Source organism: Paramormyrops kingsleyae, chromosome 6, assembly GCF_048594095.1.
Source record: "Paramormyrops kingsleyae isolate MSU_618 chromosome 6, PKINGS_0.4, whole genome shotgun sequence".
In the NCBI taxonomy this organism is placed as follows: Eukaryota; Metazoa; Chordata; class Actinopteri; order Osteoglossiformes; family Mormyridae; genus Paramormyrops; species Paramormyrops kingsleyae.
Genome location: NC_132802.1, coordinates 17187825 through 17212201, shown reverse-complemented (window position 1 = coordinate 17212201; position 24377 = coordinate 17187825). Strand labels below are relative to the sequence as shown.

At 48.3% G+C, this 24377-nt stretch overlaps 1 protein-coding gene across 14 annotated transcripts in view; it reads right to left on the bottom strand.

Moving 5' to 3' along the window:
• Positions 1-1421: 1421 nt before the first annotated feature.
• mtmr4 (myotubularin related protein 4) overlaps positions 1422-24377 on the bottom strand; it is a 49483-nt gene continuing 26527 nt past the window's right edge. For 7 of the 14 annotated variants that reach the window (XM_023833060.2, XM_023833054.2, XM_072713778.1 and 4 more), the window contains 18 exons: positions 19154-19243; positions 15151-15267; positions 12712-12741; positions 10900-10982; positions 9992-10158; positions 9127-9223; positions 7970-8083; positions 7664-7860; positions 7144-7272; positions 6945-7056; positions 6459-6654; positions 6136-6321; positions 4716-4886; positions 3820-3974; positions 2311-3541; positions 2086-2223; positions 1901-1989; positions 1422-1754 (listed from right to left, as the gene is read on the bottom strand). In XM_023833060.2, coding sequence (XP_023688828.1) covers positions 1577-1754; positions 1901-1989; positions 2086-2223; positions 2311-3541; positions 3820-3974; positions 4716-4886; positions 6136-6321; positions 6459-6654; positions 6945-7056; positions 7144-7272; positions 7664-7860; positions 7970-8083; positions 9127-9223; positions 9992-10158; positions 10900-10982; positions 12712-12741; positions 15151-15267; positions 19154-19243 — 3480 coding nt within the window. In that variant the 3' untranslated portion in view covers positions 1422-1576. Of the gene's footprint in view, positions 1755-1900; positions 1990-2085; positions 2224-2310; positions 3542-3819; positions 3975-4715; positions 4887-6135; positions 6322-6458; positions 6655-6944; positions 7057-7143; positions 7273-7663; positions 7861-7969; positions 8084-9126; positions 9224-9991; positions 10159-10899; positions 10983-12711; positions 12742-15150; positions 15268-19153; positions 19244-19385; positions 19983-24377 lie in introns of those variants that run through there. The other 7 variants (XM_023833055.2, XM_023833065.2, XM_023833056.2 and 4 more) reach the window with 4 other exon arrangements.

Here is a 24377-nt window from a genome sequence, read left to right as displayed (position 1 = left end):
GTTTTAGCCACTAGTACAGTTTGGATAACTAGATACATTTTCGGGTTCTGGTTTTAACCTTCATCAACACCACTTAAAAAAAAAAGACCCAAAAAAAAACAGAACTGTGGAGGTCTACCAAATTCACCACATTTTCAGTCTTAAGCTTTGTCCAAATTCAAATCTCCCTGCAGACTTAAATACCCCCCCCCCCCCCCTATTTAGTGGCTAGCTAGCTATACCATTACAGTGTCAAGCAGGCTCTGGGTGTCACTGGACAGAGGGCGGAGGGGGAGGAATGGCACTCTTGTTTTGAGAAACATTATCCGATAACATACTTGTCTCGTTGAAACAGCAGATTTCTGGGAACCACGATGGAGAAGGAGGGGGAATGCCGAGTAGATGCACACCTGCTCTCTTTTGGAGTTCGCATGCCGTCGTGTAAAATGTTTGGAGATTAACTGTTCGGAGCAAGAGAGGGTGCAACTACACACACATACCACTATGCTGTGGAAAGAACAACTGTACACTGCTTTCAATCTTCCCTTTCTGACAGTAACCCCCCCCCGCCCCCCAAAATGCCATATTCCCTTAATGACCGTACATGCTACAGACTGAAACACGGCAAAGGAGATGTTCCCGCTGAACACATGAGAGAGAGTGTTCGAGCTCCATCCTCCAAGCTGCCAAGACAAGTCTGCCAGACCAGAACACTAAAATAAAGTAAAGGAACGGCTGAACTGACAAATAGCCACTGTCCATAATGCATTCTCAAACTGAGGGACATCACAACGATGCTATAGTCAGGTTAGCTGGGAAGAGACATCTGCGTAACTGTGATATTCAAATTACAGGACAGACGACAGCACACAACCGAGCCACGCGCATAAACGTAAACGCCACCAGCTCCACCGCGTCCTTCCTCCTCTTCTTCCTCACGTTCTCATTTCCGGCATTATAATCTGGATCAAGGACGCCCACTAGACGACTAGAGCGTGAAGCGGATTTTCCCTCTCACACTTTTGGTCATCAAATTCCCCTCAAAAAGTACATTAGCTTGTAGTGCACAAAACTAAAAATTAAACATAAAAAAAATAAAAAAAAAGAACATAATTTATAAAAAAAAAAAAAAAAAATAGCAGCATTTTTAATAGTAACCCTCCAATATAGTGATCAAGGCTCGAAAATCCCGACACTTCAGTAGATGAGCGATTGTCCTCTAGGTGGCGTGTTACAGGATGCACAGTTCAAGGTGCATAGGTTTGACATGAGCTTTCCACAGCACTGCTAAAGGGTAGGGCCTTGGGCCAGCAGGACGCTGTGCCCTTAAGGTCCAACACAGTCAGCCGGGGGAGTCACGCCGCTCCATCCGGCAGGACTCTGCCTAAACCAGCTCGTCCCCCCCCCCCCCCCACACCACCTGTACCCCCCACCCCCCCCCCCCTCAGCACGCAGTCTGCGGTGCTGTCCACAAGCCTCAGCTCCAAGGACACCGGGGTCACCTCCCTTGGCCGCAGCTGGTGGGGCGAATCCCGGCCTGCCTGCTTAAAGTGGCGTACGAGGATGCGGCAGTGACCGGCCGAGTCGGGCTGGGATCTCAGCTGGACGCCGTGGCGATGGGCTTCTTCAACTGCTGGATGCGGATCTCGCGCGTGCGAGACTCCTGCAGCAGGTCGTAGCAGGAGTTACACACCAGCACGGGGTCGTAGAGCTGCTGGTCTGGGATGGGCAGCTTCAGGTGGCAGCAGTCCTTGCAGAAGACATTGCCGCAGTTCCTGGGAATGACAGCATGAGTGTGAGGGCGGCAGGTTACCCAGACAGACAGGGACCCCCCTCAGGCAGCATCCCAGGAAAGAAGGGCACCGTCCCACATGCCTCCAGGATGGGCAGTCTGTGTGGACGCAGTCCTTGCGTGACCCACCTGCAGTGATGGCGTCGCTTGGCTATCCAGAACTCACAGTCGCAGTTAAAACAGTGAGAGGCCATGTGATCGGGGACCCAGCGAGTGACCTGCGGGGGAGGAGACACAAGAGGGCACAATCAGAGTGGCTGGTCGGTGTCACCATGGAAACATAGCAGCAGATGGAAGAGGAGGAGGTGAGAAACCTGGAAGAGGCAAGCAGGGACGCTGACCTCAGTGTCCTTTGGCTCGACACGGTCCCAGCTGCCCTCAGAGAAGCGGTCCTCGCTGTGGTCAGACAAGGAGCCCTCCTGATCACTGCTGTCAGACTCCCGCACACACGTCTGAAAGGGGAATGACAGAGGGGTTTAAAGCCCACAAAGCAAACCTGGGGGGCCAAGGGGGGGTAGGAGGAGCAGCAGCAGACTTACAATGTCGTCGTCTTCGTAGTCGACGTCAGGCTCTGACGGCGGCCTGCAGAACTGCTTGCTCTCCAGCCTCATCTGCAGTTGCTGGACCTGCCAGCGCAGAACCTCCACCTCCTGCTTGTAACCAGCCTCGATCTGCCGGAGCCGCTGCTGCACGGCATCCAGGGGCACCGGGAGTCCGTCATCGTCAAGGTAGGTGGGGCCAGGCAGTGGGGGTGGCGAGGCGGCGGCAGGCAGCGGCTGGCGAAGTGACGAACACAAGGTGGCATAGCCTGAGCTCTTGATGGCTGACAGCCAGCCAGAATGCACGGGGCTGCCGCTGGAGCGGATACCCTCCCGCCGGCAGCAGGCCCCACTGCCGGGGGTCACACCCTGGGCACGCAGCAGCCTCCCTGCCAGCCGTCGGCCCTGGAGGCCGGGCTGCAGGGCCCGGCAGAGGCCCGCCTCAGTGCCGCAGGCTGACTTGACCAGGCCCTGTACGCTCTCCCAGTGTGAACCCAGCAACGTGAAGTCGCTCAGCTGGCTCTGGGCGACTGGCCGCCGGGCAAGGCGGCTGCACTCGGGCTGGCCTCGGCCCAGGGACGCCGTCTTGCCATTGCTCTCCGCATCATCGCGCTCCTCGCGGGGGGTGCCTGTCCGCGCTTCGCCCTCTTCCGGGAGTCCCTTGGTGGGCTCAGGCGACACGACCAGGGGCTTCTCCAACCCGGGGCCGCTGTGCTGCAGTCGGCCACTGCGGGCACTGGGGGAGAGCATGCAGTCATGAGTCCGCGATTTGGCTTGGGTCCCCCAGGGTATCGCTGGGGAGACGGAGCTCTCCTCCAAGGGCACAGCCTGGTGGGGTGCTGGCAGGGGCTGCGTGGTGCACAGAGTCTCATCCTGCGTGGCACTGCAGTGCAATGTGGGCAAAGGCTGCGTGGTCAGACAGGCTTCCTCAACAGTGTTGCAGTTCTTGGTCAGACCTGATGACTCTGGTAGTGTGGGAGGGGCATGTGAGCCAGGTCCCAGCCCAGGCTCCTCTTTGGCCTCCTCCTCGGCCTCCTCCGAGTCTCTGGTGTGTTCGTCTGAGCTATTGGGGCTGTGAGCCACACTGACCCCCAAGGCAGACTTGGGCTCGAGGGCTGGCCGGGTGTCCGGACAATGCTTATTGAGGTTGGGGTCGCTGGAGGTGCGTGTCAAGGCCACGCCATTCTCACAGGCAGACACCAGGTTGTCCATGGAGCGCGTCTTGGGAAGCCTTCGGTGAAGTGAAGAGATTCAGTGTGTTAATGGCTACTCTTGTGAACAGAGAAATTCCATTTGTTACCACAAGAGGGCACCCTTGTTACAACCAGATTAAGTTTTGGGTAAAGAGAAACTATTTTGTGAATTAAAACAATATGTTGAAAGTCTTAATCCTTTAGCTAAAATGTATACATGATTTTTCTGAAATTTGCACAAAATAACTTTTTTATATCAAAGTGAGCATTTAGCATTAATGTATGAGGGGTGCTGCTGATTGGCTGCCCAGCTGACCTATCGAGCGAGCGGGAGGTGAACTCCTCCCCCTGGGCAGATGGGGACAGGTAGAGCTCCATGGAGTCCTCAGCTGCAGTGCAGGGGGAAGTGGTGGGTAGGTACACAGCTGTCCACAACTGTAGGGCCCGGGTGTGGCACACCGGCTGAAGCACCTGAGAGAACGGGCATCCAAGTGGTCAGCCACAGTGGGTCCTTAACACTCAGAAGACATTCAGCCTTAAGGGGGGGGGGCAAGCTACACATACAGGGATAAGTAACCAGCAGCAGATGGGAAGCGTGTGGGCATTTATACTACGATGACATCCAGTCTCCTTTTTATTTCCAAGAATCTTGGGGGCAATTTCGCTCCTTGATAACGGTTTTTCAGGGGCATTCGGAGGTTTCTTGGGACATTTTTGCCCTCTGGTGCATTTTTCAGGGAGCTAAAAGCCTCATGGCGATGAGACTTGTACTGCTGAGGGCGGGATTTGAACCGGCAACTTTCTGATCACAGACACTGAAGCCTAACCTGTAGCGTTTCTTACATGCTGGGCTGCCCAATACTGAGCCTAAACTCTTACCAGCCTGTAGAGTTTAGGTGCAGCCCTAATTTAACATGCCTGATACAGATAATCAGGCCCTTCAGTGACTACGCTCTGCTGAGTGGCTGATAACCAGGATTAAGCAGCCCTGTCTGTCAGAATACGGCTTTCTGCAGATGATGACTCGTCCGAGGAGTAAGAGTAAGGAAGCTAACAGGAAACAACAGGCCATGTTAGCATCTTTGCAGCTGGGTGTCTTGGTCACACCGTGACTGCATCTGCAAGATCTTTTACCTGATATCATGACAGAACCACAAGCGGCAGGAAAAACAGCCCCAAAGGGATTCAGGGGGGCAGTGCCGGCCAGCTCACCGTGTCGTGGCTGGGGATATAAAGGAAGTTCTGGAAGTTCTTGTTGCCGGAGCGCAGCAGCGACCACACGGAGCAGGTGCGGTTGGAGATGTTCCGGAGCTCCCTCTCCCGCCCGTTGTTACACAGGAAGGTGCCGTAGAGGCAGGAGTATGTGTGCTGCACCAGCTTCACCTGCAGCCAGGAGGATGGAGACCAGCACAGTGCAGTGAGGCTTCAGTGCACCATCAGTCAGTCACACACAACACACATTTAGACTAACAAAAACATTTAGACAGTAGGCATTTACTCAATGTGGCATCTACACAAGAACATTGGCGGACACTGTCGCATACAAACAGAATGCCATTCATAAGCCAAACTTTGGTTGAATTTCCATTTTGTTTCAATGGCTTGTCAAGGTGACCAGGAGCAACTGAAGGCCTGTAGCATATCATGAATGAGCTGCCAAGACAAGGCCACAGAAGGACTGCCTCTGTTAGTCAACACAGTCGATGATGTCGACGCTGAAAATGCGTCAACACCAATATTTTACATCGACACATTTTAAAAAATCATTTTAATGAAATGACCGTTATGATTTCTAAAACGCTTCAGTTCATTATAACAAATGTTTTCCTTTTATATCACTATGTAATTATGGGAGTAGTTTAAATTATCACAAAATAAAAGTGGTTTTACACTGTGCAAAGTTCGAAACACTACAGGGACACTAGCCCTACGCACGAGGGCCTGAAGAGAAAACGCACAGATGCTATTCTGGACTGCCAGAATAAGCATAACAACCAGTGCCGTCTATTCATGCTCATTAAATTAGCATTAGTACGGAGAGCTTTTAAATATGCTGTGTCCTTGCTGCTGCTAAATATGCTCATTATTAAAGCCATGAAGTTGTGTGCTCGTGCGCACTGAGCCTATTAGGATTTGCTAAGTCTATGTTCACCACCACTTCAGTGCTTATCGCTGCCACGATTTACCAAAACAACAGCATGGTGTGTTGCGCTAATCGAGTGCAAGAAGCATAAGGACACTGCGAATTTAAGCATATTACCAACTTCTGGGTGTTGCAAAATTGCATATCATTAATATTTTAGGCATACTACTAATTTGCTCATGGAAATGTGGGCGAAAATAATATCCATGTAGTGCTGAAAAGCCTGTGTCCGTTATGTAAAGCCGTGCGATAACACAGTTTGTTGTCAAAAAAATTTACATAAACTAAATCATTTAGATTAATTGACCAATTGGTAAAATAGTTGATAGATTAATCCATAGAAAAATAGTTGCTTTTGGGACCCCATTGGCCACAGCACCCAGGAGCAATACAAAACCGCTGTAGAGAGCTCTCAATGTAAAAGGTCTTTCTCCATCTAGTAAAGGTGGTTATCTGTAAGCCCACGGGTGGTGCTGATGCGGCACTGACCAGGAAGGCCTCGTTGAACTCGAAGAGGCAGGGGAACTGCTTGAGGAGCTGGTGCACGCAGTCCAGCCACTGCAGGAAGACGGGGCACTGCTCACTGGCGTCGTCTGCGTTCTCATGGTGGCCGCAGCGATCGCCGAACTTGTGGCCAAAGTCGAGCCACTCGGTCTCCACCAGTACCTGGAAGCCCTGCGAGGGGGTTGGGAAGATGGGTTAACCACACTAATCACGTGACCCAACGCCCGGTACTCTTATATGAGGTGGTTTATTGTTGATTATAAAACTCAGATGCTGGGCCCAGGTTCTAGCGTCCAGCAAGGCTGTACCTCTAGGGTTCTGTAGTAGGGGTCCAGCAGGACCTTGGCCAGGGCCACTATCTGAGGGGTGCGGTCCCAGCCGTCAGAACAATGCACCAGAACGGGACGACCCTCCCTCTCAACTGCAGAGCACACCAGAGTGGCCGCCTTCAGCATGACGGACAGGTGCTGCAGCCAGCGGGTGCTCTCCAATGCAGACAGCCAGCTGGGGGAAAACCAGTGAAGAATTACTGGTGCTGACATTTCAGAGACACTCATCTTCATAAAAGTGCAAAGGAGCTCAGTCCCATTAAGGGTTACATGGCAGGTCAATTGCTTCAAGGGTGCTTAAATCTTAAACCCGGGTCTAAAACGTGGTTTATTATATTAAAAAACATTGTGAAATCTATGCCTGATCCTGGCCTGAGACCCACCCACACACAATGTTCAAGGATAATGTGCCAGAAAGCTGCCCGCAGCCCAGCCCGAGGGAGAAGGTCCTGCGCAGACACTTACTTGCCCGGGTCAGGGATCTGGGTACAGACAGCCCGCAGGGACTGGAAGCTGTTCCGGATGGAGTGGATGTTGGCCATACCCATGAACATCACCTCACAGTTGGGGTAATACTCTGTGTAGGCATGCACAGACACACAGTCAGAACGTGAGCTCCAGCCAATGCCCCCCCCCCCCCCTTCCCCTTCCCCTGGGAACTAACCTTCACACTCACAGCCCCCGCCCTTGGCCCGGTTTGCCACCGCAGCTGTGTAGGACCGCGCGTCCAGGATCAGGAGTTTCTGAGGCACGGTGGAGGCATCGGGACCAGGGCAGGCAGTCAGTGATGAGTCTGGGTGGGGGGAGGGAAGAACACTGAGCTGGGGTTCAACTCCTCCCCCGCAGGACAGGAAGTCTCCAGCGGCGGCTATAGGCTGGTGTGGAACCGACATCCGGGTCGCACGGAGGTGATGCGTTATGGCCGGTGGCCAAAGGGGGCGCTCACCACTACATACTGCCAGGCCAGTGGCCCCCCGGCTGTAGGACAGCACTGAGGCAGCACTCTGGCCCCACCTCTGCACCCCCCACCAGTTCAGGGCTCCCTTCCCTCCAGTCCGCTAACGTAAGAGGCTTTACTCAGAGACGCCATTTGAGGAACCAGGTAGTAACAGGAGTGATGACCTTACAGAATGTCCCCAGGAGTCCTTAGGCAAAGACAGCACACTGCCGGACTGCAGGCTCACCAAAGTCGCTGTCACAGGTGTCCCCGCTCTCTGTGCGGGGCCGGCTGGGGGGGCCACCGGCTGTGCGGGAGCTGGGATTCAGGTGGCAGGCCTTGGCGATGGAGGTGACAAGGTATTCGTCCTCAGTGTTTCGCCAGCCCCACCAGCTGATCTCTGGCTGGCTGCAGCGTGCGATGACCGCCCCGTTACGCTGGTGCCTGCCGGGCGGGCGGAACATCCCTTAGCGAGGGAGCACCCGTGTGGTACACTGGCACGCCATCCAGGAACCGGCCTGTACCATCCCCACACCCGCAGACACGGCCTCACCTGTACACCACGACGGGGATCCGCTTCCAGGATCTGAATGAGGCAACGCTGTCCAGCTCCTTGTCCGTGATCCACACTGGAACCAGGAGCTTCTGAGGGTAGCTGGAGCACAGCCTTCAGGGACAAGGCAAAGAAGAGGTTCAGCGGGTCTCAACCATGTCTGGGTAACTGGGGACTCTGATTAACGAGCTGGTCACATTCCCAGTGTCAGACCCATCCATACATGATGATGATCTGATCACAGGTCATGGAATTCTTCCATGAATATTGTCACCCAACATTTACCTCCACATGAGGAAACGATAAAAAACAACCTACCAGATTTATTGAAAATAAAAAAGATTAATATAATAAACAATAAAGCTTAAGACAGGTTTCAGATGGTTTTAATTTGCTTGCGCACATCTGCAAAAATAGGCTTCATATATATAGATGCTTTCTGCCTGCCCAGGGACCCTGTAACCATGATGAATTGGCTGGAGGATGGGGGTGGGGAAGAGGCCTAAATATATCACAGATGTGATGGACACTAAAAGCTCCTGGAAGATTTACCTTTGGCAGGGGGAAATGAGAGGAGCTCCTGATCAAGATTCAGTGGTAGCAAAAAGACAGAATCGATACCCCCCCCAACTGCACGCTGCACATGAGGATGCACCCTCCCAACACACATCAGGATCAGGGGAGATTCCCTGATGCAAACACACATCCGTGGTGAAGTGATGAGATGGGCCATCTGAGGGGGTGGGCTAATGTACAATCTCCCCCAGTAATGCGTCTCCTTCCAGCGGTCTCTGAGGCTTTGGTCCCACTCTCCTGCTCTAATTCTGCATCGGGATCTTCTCCCAGGGAGGGGGTCTGTCTTTGGATGGGCTTTAATGATTCTCGAGCTGCTGTGGTAACAATCAGCTTTGCGCAGTAGCTAGAAGGCGGCCCTTCAAGCAGGAGCAGACAGGTGGTGCGCTTCCTCTTCCCACGACCCAGTCTCACTTTCCGGGCTCCACACTTCCTCTTCCCATGACCCAGTCTCACTTCCTGGGCTCCACACTTCCTCTTCCCACGACCCAGTCTCACTTCCTGGGCTCCGCAGTTCCGCTTTGATATAACAGGAGTCGACAGAGGAAGAAGAATACCAGCTCAGGTGTGATACTGAGACCTACTTGTAGTTGGCGTTGATGTCCGATACCCTCCAGGCGTTCTGCATGTCGTAGCCCATCCGCAGCACCTCCACCTCCATCCTCTGACGCACATGATCACCTGGGGGAGGCACCAAAGGACAGATCAGGAATATAGCCGACGCCCACTGACCACACTCATTAACGTGTCTGTCTGTTAGGACACTCAACAGTCTTATTCAATTACCCATCAAAGCCGTTATCATATATATCAGTGTCAATGCTTCATAAAATAAACAAAGGCTTTGTTAAAAGCCTTTACAGGTTGATGTCTAGCTATTTGATATTAAGCGACCAGTATTTTGTTTTTTTCCAGTGGTCGAAGTGCCATTAAAAACAAATGTGTATCATTGTGACAGACTCATCACCACTTTGTTATTTTCTTAAAACACCATCACATTGAACCATATCACTGACATTCAGAGATTCATAACACTGTCAGAAGAGACAAACAAAACGATCAACGCCAACCAAAAGTAATCTGAAAAATGTAACGATTATTTTGGACATGTCTACCACCGGGAACAATTCACTCTCTTACAGATTATAGGCCGTCGCATTAGCGGGCATTAGAATAGTCATGTTCCAGCAAAGTCTCTGGCTACAATTTCACATAAAACAGCAACGAATTAAACGCTGAAGTTTTCAGTGTAATAAACGGCATGTTAAAATGTTTTATTTTGCCGGCATCCTTGGAAAAAGAAAAAAAAAAGTATAAACTGCAAAAAATAATGTTTGCCAAAAGATTCAATTTCAGAATCGCAGCAGAATGACATTTAGGTTTGCCGATGTGAGATGCGGCTGGCAGCATCACAGCAGGACATACAGGACGAGCGCTCGGCGCCCCCACCTGGCCGACACAGGTGCACGTGCTGCTCCTCGTCGTCTGCGCTTCCCCCCAGGCACCAGGCGTGGTACGCCAGGGCAAACAAGTCCTCCAGGCGGGACGGGTGGGCTATGGCCCGAGTCAGCCGCTTGAGCCACTCCTGGCACTGCTTGAAGGTGGAGAAATGGCATCTGAAAGGCAAACGGACATGGAGGCGTGATGATCATCGGGAGGTGGGGGTTGGGGGGGGGTATTGGGGGCCGGCTTTAGGCCAGCTGGAGAGGCTACAGATAACTCTGGGTGGTAATGAAACTGGCGAGACTGGGCTATTCTGAACAACCAAGATGGTTAATGGAATCTTTACATTAATAAAGATGGCTGGGCACTTGTTTGAGAAGCCCTGATTCACAGTTTTGGCAAATCGTGCAGTTTGAAATTCGGGGGGCATGGATGGCTCTAGGGCTGGCGCTGCGTGCAATCGATCAAAAATACTCAATGCAGTTTGGTCAACTTTCTAAGTCATAAATGCTGAATTGCGCTTGCAGATTTCAAAAAGACTTCTCCTCCACAATCTTTACTCCAGCAAATCCCTTATGGATCTGCCACATTGAGCAAGGAAGGAGCCTCTGAACATGTCTCATACCGACTGTGAGATCCCGGGCATAAAATCTTCAAAGACCAAGGTAGCTTTCGACCAAAGCTGGGGTGGGGGACATGCAATGATGAAAGTGCCATTCCAGGGAAGTAGGTCACAGCTCCCGGGCTACACCTAGTGGAGTCTGCATCTCCCATGCTCAGCCGCAGGCCACCCGTGTGTATCATGTAATAGGACTTGTGAGGACTCACTGTGACTGACCTTCTTAAGCAGAGGCACAAGGCGGCGAGTCATTAATATGTTATGGCCACAGCGTGGGTATTTTTGCCATTGTTACCTGACCACCTTGGAGTCCTTGCAGATGATGTGCAGCTGGAACATGTCCCTGCTCTCCGCCGTCTCGATGAGCCGCAGCGGCACCTGCGAGGGCGGGAAGGGCCAGATGTCATGTGGCGGGAACGGCAACCGCGGGGTGTTGGGAGGACACGGCCGCCACCGGGGCCTGAGAGCAGCGCATGCTCGAGATGCCACACACAGCAGCCCAGTTAAAGAGGTAATCAAACGTGTGCTCATGCAGGAGCTTCCCGGATAATGTGGAACACAGCGACGTCACACCGCTAAATGCAGAACTGTCCCAGCGTATCCGGTCGACTCGGGCGTGCCCGCTGCAACCAACATCATCCAAACTGGAGCTTTTCCACAATAAGCTGAGAACAGTGTGTACCAGTGGCAGTTCTTAAGCGAACACGTGAAGCAGAAAAGTACAGCTATTCAGCTAAATGTTTGACGTAGTATTGCACAGAACAGCACCACCATTAGATTGGTAAAAGAAACGTCAGTGAAGCAAAACATTTCCTGCTTCACTAAACACAGAGAATTTAATATCACCTTCTATTTAATATTTGATTACATACATTTTAACCCCAACCAGTGAAGCTCTCTTCATCTAACTTTTCCAATGATGTAGACATTAACCATTCAGCAAGTCAAGGAATTGGCATATCCCTTCACATTCATACTAATTTCTAAAACAGTACTGTACACTTTGTATATCAAATTACTTTGTCATTTCCTACCTAGACTTTTTCATATAATATACAAACCATCTAAGTTATTCCCCTGTATGTATAAAGTTAATACTCGATGCAGTAGGAGCACACTATGTTTTGGACCCATTACTAAAAATGCAGAATTATTGGCAATGAAAAGTTTAAATGATGAGAGAAACTCGAGATTCCATGGTCACAAAGACAGCTAACATGTGAATGAGGTAAAGGAGCACGTGTACTCATACCAAGACGTAATATGAATGATATAGTATGCATTTACACTAACAAGTATTATGTATCATTAGTATTTATGTATTACATCATTTTGCATCGTCCATTTTCAGCATTGTTTTTCGTTTTGCGTTATATCTGTGAATTTCTGTGATTTTTCGGCAAGCTCCAAAACTAGACCAACTTTAGGGAACAAAATGAGACTGAAAGCTCTATGGATGTGCTTTCATGGCACGATATTCTGGCTTTCGTTGGTGTGTTTGTGTTGCGTATGTAATGCAGAGCAGTAATGTAAAGCTATGTAGCCAACTCTTATTTTAATCAAGTAATGGCATTCATGTTACTTTTATTTCAGAAAATGGTGCAACTGTTCAAAACAATTTTTGTCAGCATCACTTTCTAAGCATCAGCTCACCAGGATAAGTTTAGTACAGCGTAATAAATATTACTAAAATATAGACTAATAAGGAGGCTTTTGAAAAGGACTCACGAATATCAAGTGCTTTCTGACAGAAGGCACAGGCCGTAAACAAACGTGACCAGGAGTGTGTCCCCTGCACATCAGACATGCCACCTGGAGAGTAACGTCACCACCACGGGAACCTAGGTGCTGGCCTGTCATTCTGGGTGCCGGTTTTGGGAGCATGGAGTTAGCAGTGAAATCATAGCGTGGGGCTAAGGCTCAGTTAAATACTCAAATACAAGGGCTGCTGCAGCACAAGGCGGCATACAGTAAGCGATGTTACACTGGGGCTGCGGAGGCCAAGTCACAAGGACCTATCAAAGGGATGGGTGAGAACGGGGGCGCTCTCAGTGACAGATAAAAGCTGTGAGACTGGACAAAGCAAGAGGGGGTGCAGAGTACTCACTGAAATCTCATCGTCCACACCTGGCGTGGTCTACAACACAATGACACAGGGGCGCGTGGGAGACAGGAAACACAGCACAGGGGATGGAAAAAAGGATAAACAAAATAATGTTATGTGAGAAAAGACCAGACGAAGGGTAATGGGGGAATAAAGGTGAAACTAAAAGTTAAACAGAATGTAATGATTTAGCAGCGAATAGAACAAAAAAAAAAAAAAACAAAAAGCCAGCTTGATTAATAAAAAACAAATGAATAGCACAGGGTGGGAGGGAACAAGGAGCTGATTCAGCGGACGGCACGTCAGCAAGATGGATGAGAGATACTTTTTCCCAAGCTTGGTATAAGGCCTTGTTACAGCTTCAGGTGAAACTTTGATGACTCGATATACAGTAGTGCAAGCAGCTTTCAGTTTGAAAAGGACGACTCATTCTTGCTGAAGGAGTGCTTTTACCATGCATTTATATTTGGGCTTGGTATTCACTGCTTAGTTATGTTTCACTACTCGCTCGTTAAGTCATGATGTTTGAAACACATGACAAAACTTTTTCTGGGGCCAAGCCGGGTAAAGGGCCAATATGCCGCAGTGTTGCATGCCTCATGAGAAAGAAAGAAAAAAGAATTATCCATCGACTGCTTTCCAATCAATGACAAAAAGAAGAGGAGGTGCTGTGTAAATTAAACTATTTTCCATATTTAGTATGTAGTATTATGAGTGTATAGTATTATTTAGTACAAACCTCTGTTTTGGGTTCACAGTTTGGTGCAATTTTGGTAGAGCAGGGAAAACAAAAAATTGAGATTATTATTATTATTAAAACCACAAACATAATTAGGAAAAGCTGTAAACCAAAGACAATGTGTCTCCTATCTACAGTTGAATTTGCTTAAATGCCATGGAGAGACTAATTTGCAGCGGATATTTCTGCCTTGATCCAGTAGTACAACACACCGATGTTGGCATCTCAAATGAGCTGTACGTTGTATGTAGTACTGTATGTTGGATGTGTTTTCAGCAACATATTCGAGTTCAGTATAACAGAGCCGACTGGACAGTCTTGGTTTTATCAACTGCTCTCTCTCCAGTGTTGGTGTAATTAATTGGGAATCCAAAATGTTACCAAACCACTGGTTATGAATGTCTGTAATCAGTACTAGCTGTAACAAACAAATAGCCACAAACATTTCCACGCTGAATGTCTACTTGAGAATTTAGGTTCTGCCCATGTCAGGAAATGAGTTTATTAGTTTCATTGTTTGTACCGAACCAAAAATGATGTGCTGAACGTGTACCGATGTACCAGTAATTCCTTCCGGGAGGATAGCTACACTCATCAAGGATTTTCGCCCGCTTTTCACCTTTAAATATGCTGAAGGAAGTTACTGGGAACACCATTGTGCTTTGATTGGACTATTAGGCCCCGTTGTTAAGACAGGTTTTTACATCATGCCATGTGTCAGATTTAACAAGCAAATAAGTCAGGGCTTCCAAATCCCGGGTCCATGGTCAGTATTCCAAGGGCTGCAGATTGTTGGGGGTTGTGTCAAGAGGTTGGTTATTTTCCAAAAATTAACTATAAATTTTCATTTTTTATAACCCCTCGTGGTTGCATCTAGTGCGCATCAAAAAGGAAGACTGCAATATTCTAACCACAGAGGTGTGATTACAGCCCTCAAGTCACCTATCAGACAGGGAAGAGGGGGAAGGTGAAAGATAAAATAAATTTCAATACTCTGACACCATTAGAATCCCAAACTTCACATTCCAGCCTTGCAACGACATGCCTACGCGCCTACGCTTTGCCCATATGAAAGACCAAAACGCTGGAAAACCTCCAGAGCATGTGGGGAGTGGTGTCAAGGATCCTTCTAGAAGCCAGCAGACTACAGGAATGACGAATATCCTCTTATGGTAGGAGCCATGGCACATAAGAGGAACGACTGCGCTCAGCGCTACAGATTAATGACATACTACTCTAAATATCCGAGCCGAGCTTGGACAGCTACCGGGAGAGCAGTTAGACACGTTAGCACTAATATTGTGTGTAAAGATGCATCACATGACTCAACATCTGAGATGAGCTGGGACAGCTACCAGGAGAGCAGTTAAACAGACTAGCACTAACTGGTTGTAAACACGTGTCACATGACATTCATATAATTTTAAGTGAAATTCTTAGGAGAAGGTGGAATCTGGAGCAGGGATAGAAGACAGAGGAGCTCATTTGTCTGCGATGAGCTTGACAGCTGTCTCCAGCAGCCTACTGCCCCTGCACAGAAGCTGATGAATGAAAGAAGGAACTGAAGCTCAGAGACACAGCAGACGGAGGTGCTCAGTGTGACACAGGGAACCCTATTGACTGCCAGGTCATGGAGTCTGGGACTGGGGCAGTTCTGAGCTTCAGGCGAACGAGGGATTGCCCCAGAATGGGGGAATACTCACATTGATGATCGAATCCTTGAACTTGATATGAAGTCTGTAATTGGACATGGCGATGATAGCATCAACGGCTCGCCCTAGATACTCCACCCCTTCCCCCTGGAGAACTGGGAATGGCACCTGGGGGAGAGACAGACAGGGAGAGAGAATGGGAGACTGTCAGGTGCTTGAGATGGTGTTATAATAATAAATAATAATAACAATAATAATAATAATAATGTTACATTTATATAGCACCTTTCACAAACCCAAGGTCACTCATGTAAGTGGAGCAAACCCAAAAATAGACCATACAGGAGAGATACACTTTATTCATCCCCATGGGGAAATTGTCTTTTTTCATGTCCCATCCTGCTCTCCATGAGAGACAGACAGACAAACAGGTGAGAATAAAGCTTAAAATAAACTCCATGATTACACTATATCACTAAACCTCAGGGCATCATGTGACCAACTGTGAACCTCATTTGTGTCGGTCAGTGGTGTTGAAAGTACACACCAGTACACAGATCGTTCACTATAAAGGTTTAACTGGAGACACGGCTGAGGATGACTACCCTCAGGCACCTTCCCATCGGGGCAGTGTCGCATTAATTGCAGCATCATTAATTCTGAAAGTGAACCGTTTGAATCAATAAAGTTGCATACCGACGACGATGCATCACTGCAGGGAAAAAACACTGACTTAGAGAGCCTTGCCTTTAAGGCAGAGATTGAAGCATCTCAGAACTGTGCCCTGGTCCACCTGGAAGGCAGGGGTGTGGGGGAGGTGCTGGCATGATGCAGATCACGAGAGGGGCCAGAAGCCTTTGCCAGGCGTGAGCCACCCCCTACAGATCCAGCAGCCACAGTATACACACGCTGACCTGGTATCAGCATAACTGAGGGCAAGCTCACCTCCCTCAGGGGGGTGCCCCAGCCCAGCCAGCGACCCACAGGACGCTCCGTCACGATTGAGCCCGGCACACGCAGGCAGGCATACAGATCAAAGGGGTGACTAATGAATTCTATTGAGCGTCGTGACTGAGGGCTGCGGCAGTTGGTGTGGCCAAGGCAGGCTGCACACCGAGGATGCGTGACACACACACCGAGGATGCGAGACAGACAGACAGACAGACAGACAGACAGACAGACAGACACCGAGGACGCGTGACAGAGAGAGAGAGAGACAGACAGACAGACAGACAGACAGGACACACACACACACACACACACACACACCGAGGACGAGTGACGCGTGACACACACACACACACACACACACCGAGGACGCGTGACAGACAGACAGACACACACACACACCGAGGACGCGTGACAGACAGACAGACAGACAGACAGACAGACAGACAGACAGACACCGAGGACGCGTGACTGACAGACAGACAGACACACACACACCGAGGACGCGTGACAGACAGACAGACACACACACACTGAGGACGCATGACAGACAGACAGACAGACAGACAGACACACACACACACACACACACACACACACACACACACCGAGGACGCGTGACACACACACACACACACCGAGGACGCGTGACACACACACACACACACCGAGGACGCGTGACAGACAGACAGACAGACACACACCGAGGACGCGTGACAGACAGACACACACCGAAGACGCGTGACAGACAGACAGACACACACACACTGAGGACGCATGACAGACAGACAGACAGACAGACACCGAGGACGCGTGACAGACAGACAGACAGACAGACAGACAGAGAGACAGACAGACAGAGACAGACAGACAGGCAGAGACAGACAGACAGACAGACAGACAGACAGACAGACAGATAGACAGACAGATAGACAGACAGATAGACAGACAGACACACACCGAGGACGCGTGACAGACAGACAGGCAGACAGACAGACATGCTAGGCATTTCCAGAACATTGCAGAATGCCAGTGGTGTGCAGATGAAAAAAGGGTGTAGTCAAGCTTGGGGGAGGCACTGTCTGAATCATCGCGGTTATAATTTTTTTGGGGGGGAGGGGGGCTGCCTTCTCAGATAAACAGGGATACAGAAGACTGAAGACGACAGCAGACCGAAATCACTATAGGTATCAAACAGGGCAACTAGCATTAAAATGCAGCCACTTCAATCAGCAGGAAGAAAGATCAAAACATAAGAACTTACATCTAGAATAATCTGTACCACAAAATCCATTTGCAAAAGTGTCAATATCAATGTCCATCTAAATGCATGATATCCTGAGTTTGCAGAAAGAGAACTGCCTGGAAAGTCAATGGTGCAACCACAAAGACTGTATAACTACAGAAAGAGGGGTAGTGGGGGGGCAAAGAGAGAGAGAGAGAGAGGAGTGAGATTATAAAAGCTCATATGATCACCAAACTGGAATTTGCCAGCATCTGATTCCTCACTGCGGCTGAGGGACATTCCAGTGCAGGTTTAGAAAGGCGCCCAACACTGGCATGTTCAGAAAGCAGCCCTCCCAATGCCTGCTGGAAATGTCCCCTTCTGATCCAGTGCAGGTTTAGAAAGGCGCCCAACACCGGCATGTTCAGAAAGCAGCCCTCCCAATGCCTGCTGGAAATGTCCCCATCTGATCCAGTGCAGGTTTAGAAAGGCGCCCAACACCGGCATGTTCAGAAAGCAGCCCTCCCAATGCCTGCTGGAAATGTCCCCATCTGATCCAGTGCAGGTTTAGAAAGGCGCCCAACACCGGCATGTTCAGAAAGCAGCCCTCCCAATGCCTGCTGGAAATGTCCCCATCTAATCCACTTCCCCCGCATGCAGCCCTCCAAGCGTTTTTAGCTCATCATACAATAAAAAATGCTGAACAAAAGCCTTTTTTAAACAGAGGAAGGGTGATTCATCTTTATTAACACATTAAGCCATTTATGATGGTAACCACATGATGACCTTGCAAATATGTTTCATTTGGGTGCGCATGACGTGTCAGTGAACTCAGACAGCAGTCATGTACTCTGGCTATTTGAAAGGACCCATAGCTCGCGGTGACCCATGGGGAGCTCTGTCTCTGCGCGGCAGAAGATGAAAGCGTGAGGCTGGTGTTATGCATCGGGAAACTCCCCACCCGCCAGGAAGATTCCTGGAGTGACACCTATGACCCGAAATATAAAAGTGACTAAGCATTCAAACAGGCCCCACTACACAGTGAACTTCTGAGGCAGACAGTTACTTAATAACATGGCTGCAGTAACTCCCTAAAGGTATGCAACTGCAACAGCCATCTGGTTTGAGTTATAGTAAAACCCTGCTTTTTTTATATATTTATATATATATATATATATATATATATATATATATATATATATATATATATATATATATATATATATATATATATATATATATATATATATATATATATATATAGAGAGAGAGAGAGAGAGAGAGAGAGAGAGAGAGAGAGAGAGAGAGAGAGAGAGAGAGAGAGAGAGAGAGAGAGAGAGAGAGAGAGAGAGGGGGGCTGGGTGGTTTGTCCTACATATATATTAAAAAAAGGCATCAGACGCTACTTGCTGAAGAAGCCTTATACAAAATGTAAATGGAACATAGATGCAGCCTCCCCACCCAAATGCTCCCTGAGAGGGGGCTGTAATGGGGAATTTTCATGAAGCTATGCTAAACCTTAAGCTAAACTGCCCTATGAAGTCACACCTTCTCCAAATCACCATTAACCTTTCCTGGAATCATTCACAAGCCCAAGGTCAGTCCATGCTGTGGAGACACTCCCTCTCATCACATCTTGCAGGCATTATTTGGGGGCAAACTGGGATATCAGCAAACAGCCAGAAAAATGCATCTACTGGTGTGTCATGAAGGAAACGTCATCGGAAAATAAGGACTGGCCTCGTTATGCAGACAGGAGAGACAAAAGGGGGCAGTGACCCCATAAAACTACAGGAACCACCCCCCCTAGTGGAGAAGCTGCCATCATGCAGGGAGGGCTCGGGGGGGGGGGTCAATAGGAGAAGCTAGGTGGGGACCTACCTGCAGACTTTCATCTTCCTTCACCAGCTCCTTCTGGGGGAACAGGTCCTTTGCCTGAATGTACTCCAGGCTGGGCGGTGCGTCCTCACCCTGTCAGAGAGACACGGTCAGAAAATTCCAACAAAGAGGCTCACACGACCTCAGCACTACTATGTGTTCTACATGAGTTCACATGTTGCAGAATTTTCATTACTGGATTACTTTGAAAAAAACCACAAGCTTGAAAATACACCTCTTTAAACCAGCTGGTGCATGTGACCAGCAGATTACTGCGCAGCCTGGAATCCACGGTCACAGAGGAACGAGACCCATCGCAGACCCAGATTAAACATTAACTCCATGTTGTGCAACGCACGAGCCACGTCCACCAAGGTGAAGGACTTTATGCTGGAATGGCAAGGATGGGCACCAAGGCCCGCAGCACGTTCTCACTGGTCTTTTTCTGAGAAGGGGGTAGCAGGCGACTCTCCGAATGTGACGTAGCTGCAAGAGCAGGAAGAACCCGGGGCAATACAAAATACTGATGAGACAGTCAGAGTGAAAGAGATGGAGGATTATAGAGCCAGCTGAGTAAGAAACAAGCTACTCCATTAACTGATTAAACATCCCACGGTTAGGCACTAACGGCCTATTGCAGTATGGCTATGGCAAGCCTAACAACCTGATCACCACAATGAAATCCTGACTCAAGCAGAGCAGATGCCTGACACAGGGTTAGTAGTGTTGGGCGTCTGGGCGGGAGCAGTGACCGGGCACATGGGACCCTGTGGAGACCCAGCACTGTCTCACTCACAGTGTCTGCAGTTGCCTCCAGACCAATGCTGTTATAGGATGGATGTAACACACCCTGGCACGGGAGGGGGGGGGGGGGCTTTAACCAACAAGCAGGTGCAGTGAAACAGACACCCTCACCCCCAACAGCAACCACTGATAGACCAAAGGTTAAAGGCACAAAGGGGTATACTACAGCTAGAGCTGGGCGATATGGCCTAAAAATAAAATCTCTTACTATGAGATGATTTTGTATGCAAGTGTATGTGCTGGACTGGCATCCCATCCAGGTTGCTTCTCTTGTATGTTCTGTCCTGCCTGGGATTGGCTCCAGGCCTTCCAGCACCCCTGTACCGAATATGCAGGTGGTCGATGGATGGATGGTGGACAATCTTTACTTTATTTCTGAAACTGCTGTATACAGAAATATGGGAATATGCTCCTTGACAGTGGTTGTTTCGTTCAGGTACTTTGTGCTGACATAGATTGACTAGTAAATAATACTGTGTGGAGCCCCTCTTGCAGTTCAGAATGCATCTAGTCTGTAATATCAGAAATTCATCCTTCAGTTTATGGAAATTTTTTGTTAATGATAGTCACTCTGCCTTGTGTACTGTAAGTACATGGTGCATGGTTAGGTTTACTAAAATTCTTGTTTATTCTTATCCATAATGCATTTCATAAATGTGACTTTTAAGTGCAGCTTTTCTCTACAGTACTATCCTAGGCCTAACGTCAAAATACATGGTTGACTGGCATGTTGGCGCTAAAAGTATGAGCATTCAGGATCGTGCACGGTCTATACTGAGTTGTGCGCACCACAGCATGCATGTCTTTCACGTGAAGTATGAATCAGCTCCGAACCGTGCCTGTGACACAGAGCAGACGAGAGGCAGAAGCAGTGCAACTGACTAAAATGTTGTTGGCATTAATTATGTAAACGCAATTTGCTAATATTGACGTCGAAAAAATCACGGTCATGTCCATATATTGTCTGATAAGTTGATAACGTAATTATCATAACTGGCTTAAAATACGGCAAATTGAATGTACTGCATGCATATCTTATTTAAATAAATCATGCAAAAACATTTTTGTTGTAGGGTGTAACACTAGTAAACATGGACAGTATGGTTTGTTGCTGGGTGTTTTTCTCTGACTGCGTTGCTGCTCATTCCTTAGTGCGGCTTTCACATTGCTGGTAGATTTGCCACCCATCCACACACATTGTTTCATATTTCTCCAGATTGAAAGTGCAAATCCTCATTGCTTGGGTCTGTGAGTGGAAGTTAGGGCTGAACGATCTGTGAAGAATATCTAATTCTGACAGATATTGGGATTGTGATTTGGCATATATATATTTTTTTATTTAAGTCAAGCTTCAATATTCAGTGTAATAGATTTAAAACATATGATGCATCATTACTACAGGAGACACCTTCAAAATGTCAACTGGTCTATATTCTAACGCAAGGGTGAAACTTAAAAGGTATGAATTGCTTCCAATATGTATGTATTACTTTATTAAACTCTCATGTACATTCCCTGGCTCTTTAGTGACCTGAAGTATACATGTTTAACAATCAAGGCATATGACGCTGTCACTCTGCAAACTTTCATTTAATACCAAATTCCTGAACACTAAGTAGAGCGGGCGATATGGCCTAAAAATAAAATCTCAGATTTTTTTCACAATAAATCCGATTTTCGATTTTAATCAATTTTCCCCTCCCCTACTCAAAATCAAACTACATATGACAAATAAATGGTTCAACACAAGTTTTAACTTTTTGGGTTTTTTTTTTATATTTTACTTTAGAGTGCAATCTGACAAGCCAAAAAAGATGCTTGTGACATGGCAGACCACGCCATTGTAAACACTTTTAGAAACTTGTAAAAACTTTTAGCATGTTAATGAATCCCGGCTTTTCCACAGTATGTATGGACACCATGTCTTTTGCAATATACATCGCGACAGCGTTTGCTGTCGCCTTCCACCGTGCCCCATTCTTATCATATGACACACAGTTCGAAAACGTGTCAGGGACGGTTACATGCTTAACTTTGGATGTTGTGCTGGTGCTGCGGGTATTTTCATTTCGCTGGGAGCTGCACTTCTCCCACTCCGCTGTATGCCTCTGCTTTAGGTGTTGGAATAAATTTGTCATGCTGCTTCCTTTGGTTGCAACAGTTTTTAAACAGACTTTGCAACGAGGACTTGTTTGGTTTGTGTGCAACGCCGCAAAACCGAACCATTGCCATTTGGCAATGCCATTTGGGTGCACCGCGCTCATGTACCTGTGAAGAACGGTATGTCACATTAGTTCCACTTTTGGCGCTCGCATGTACAATAAGTAATAAAATCGATTTTCATAAAAACACATCGTCCTGAACTGTAAATTCGAATTAATTGATAAAATCGATTTATCGCCCACCTCTAGCTCCAGCAAGGAACCTAAAAATCTGCTGTCCCTGCATCCCACTCAGTAAGCCAGCTCACAATTTGGATGCCACTAAAGCTGGTGTGGGTCACAACTGCAACCTTACTATTACGCTGATTCTGAACCACGATGTCAGTTCTGACAACAGGCATTTTAATACACTTTTCTTCAAAATCATAAGATGAGCGTTTCCATGGACAGCACTGAGGACAAAATGACTGGGGATGCAGCTTAGAGTCTGACAAACGGTTCTTCACATCTGAGATGTCTGAGAGGTTCAAGATGGGAAATAACTGCAATCTAGCACGAGCCTGTTTTACAGAGCCGGAGGGGGCCCAGACGGACACCTGCTAAACAGTCATCTAACAAACAGTCGCCGTGGACACGGGCAGGGGCGCAGTCACGACACGATGCGACGTGGCGAGACGACCAGCCGTTGCACCATTTATGAGCAATGCGTTCTGCAGGTGTACCACCCCCGCCATTTTGCCTGATGTTTGAAGGTGAGCAGGCGTGAAGGTAGTGAGCACCCAGGAAGCCTGGCTACATAAACAAGCTCACCTCAACCAGATCAGCCAAGCACTGATCTGTCTGTGATTTGAACCACTCTCTTATTAGGGTTTTGCCATGTTTGTACATATCATAGCTCTCGCTCCAAAACTAGCTTTAAGCCCAGCACCCTGGTGGCAGTGTTGATGACACACTCAGAACAATGCTAACACTTGTTACTGGTCTAGAAGTCCAGCCAAGCTACACTCTACACTAGCTGGCTCCTTGACAGCTGTATGCTTATGTGCTATTTGCCTTTCTTGTATGTTGCTTTGGACAAAACCATCTACTAGATAAATATATGCATTGTAAAAATTAGCACTATTTCAACTTGTGGTTACAACAGCAAATGGGAGGGGGGGGGGGGTGGGGCAAAGTGAGAATCCTCCAGATGGCTGTACCTTGGGGGTAATAGGGAAGTGACCTAGCACACAGACTTGCACAAACTCATCTCTTGCAAGCCTTCTACAGACCACTGAAGGGTTTTGTTTTGAAAGATAGCATGTTGGTGTTGATCAAGGGGAGAAAAATGGATGAGAGAGACATTTACATGCTCGTCCTGCCAAATTTGGCCATACAGCAGCAACAGAATGAGCGTGATGTTGCTGTTGCTGGATGAGGCAGAGTGATGCGTTGGGCTGTCAGAGCGGGAGGGACTCTTTGGGAAGAGGGTTTCTTCTGTGAGGGTGTGCCTGCCACTACAGGAGACAACCAATATAAACCACAACACCTCGGCTCAGCCCAACACAGAGATCCTGCCCCAAGGAGATTTAAGGCAGTTAGCTTCAAGGTGCCTCTGTTCCCTGGTTGGGAGGGTCATCAAGTCTTCGCAGGCACCGTGAGCAGCGAAGGCAGCTGGGTAGGATTGGGCCTCTCACTGAGGCAAAAGGTTCAATCATGCTGACAAGTAATCCCGCAAGCTACAAATGTCTGGCTCAGAGAAGTCTCGCTGCTGTACCAGATTCAGAAAAAGTTTCAGCACAGAACAGTGCAGATTGGAGGGTAAGGCCTGTGAAGAGCTATATCTCCTTTTATCTTTCACTTCAAATTAAATATGTGACAAAGACCAAAAACTTTTCGCCAGCTACTTGGTTACAAACGATCCCCATAAAAGTGCAAGAAAGAGACAAGAAATTTCCAAGCACCTAGAGGCTCAAAACATGGACAATTTTCAGGTCACACTTGAAGGCCTCAGCAGCCACATCATTACCCAAAAGGCCAACATATGAACCTGTGTGTACAAGACAGAGCAGCAGAGACCATGCGCTGTAGCTTTAAGGAGCAAAGGTGGACAAACAGGATGGAGTTGCATAATTCGTTATCACAGGAATGCAGGATGACGTCAGGAAAGAAGGTGTGCAGAGGGGAAACAACATTAAAACGGACCAGAACAGCAACCACAAGGAAACTACAGAATAAGTTGGCCTCATGTGCTTCATGTCCTGAAGGGTTTAACTACCAAC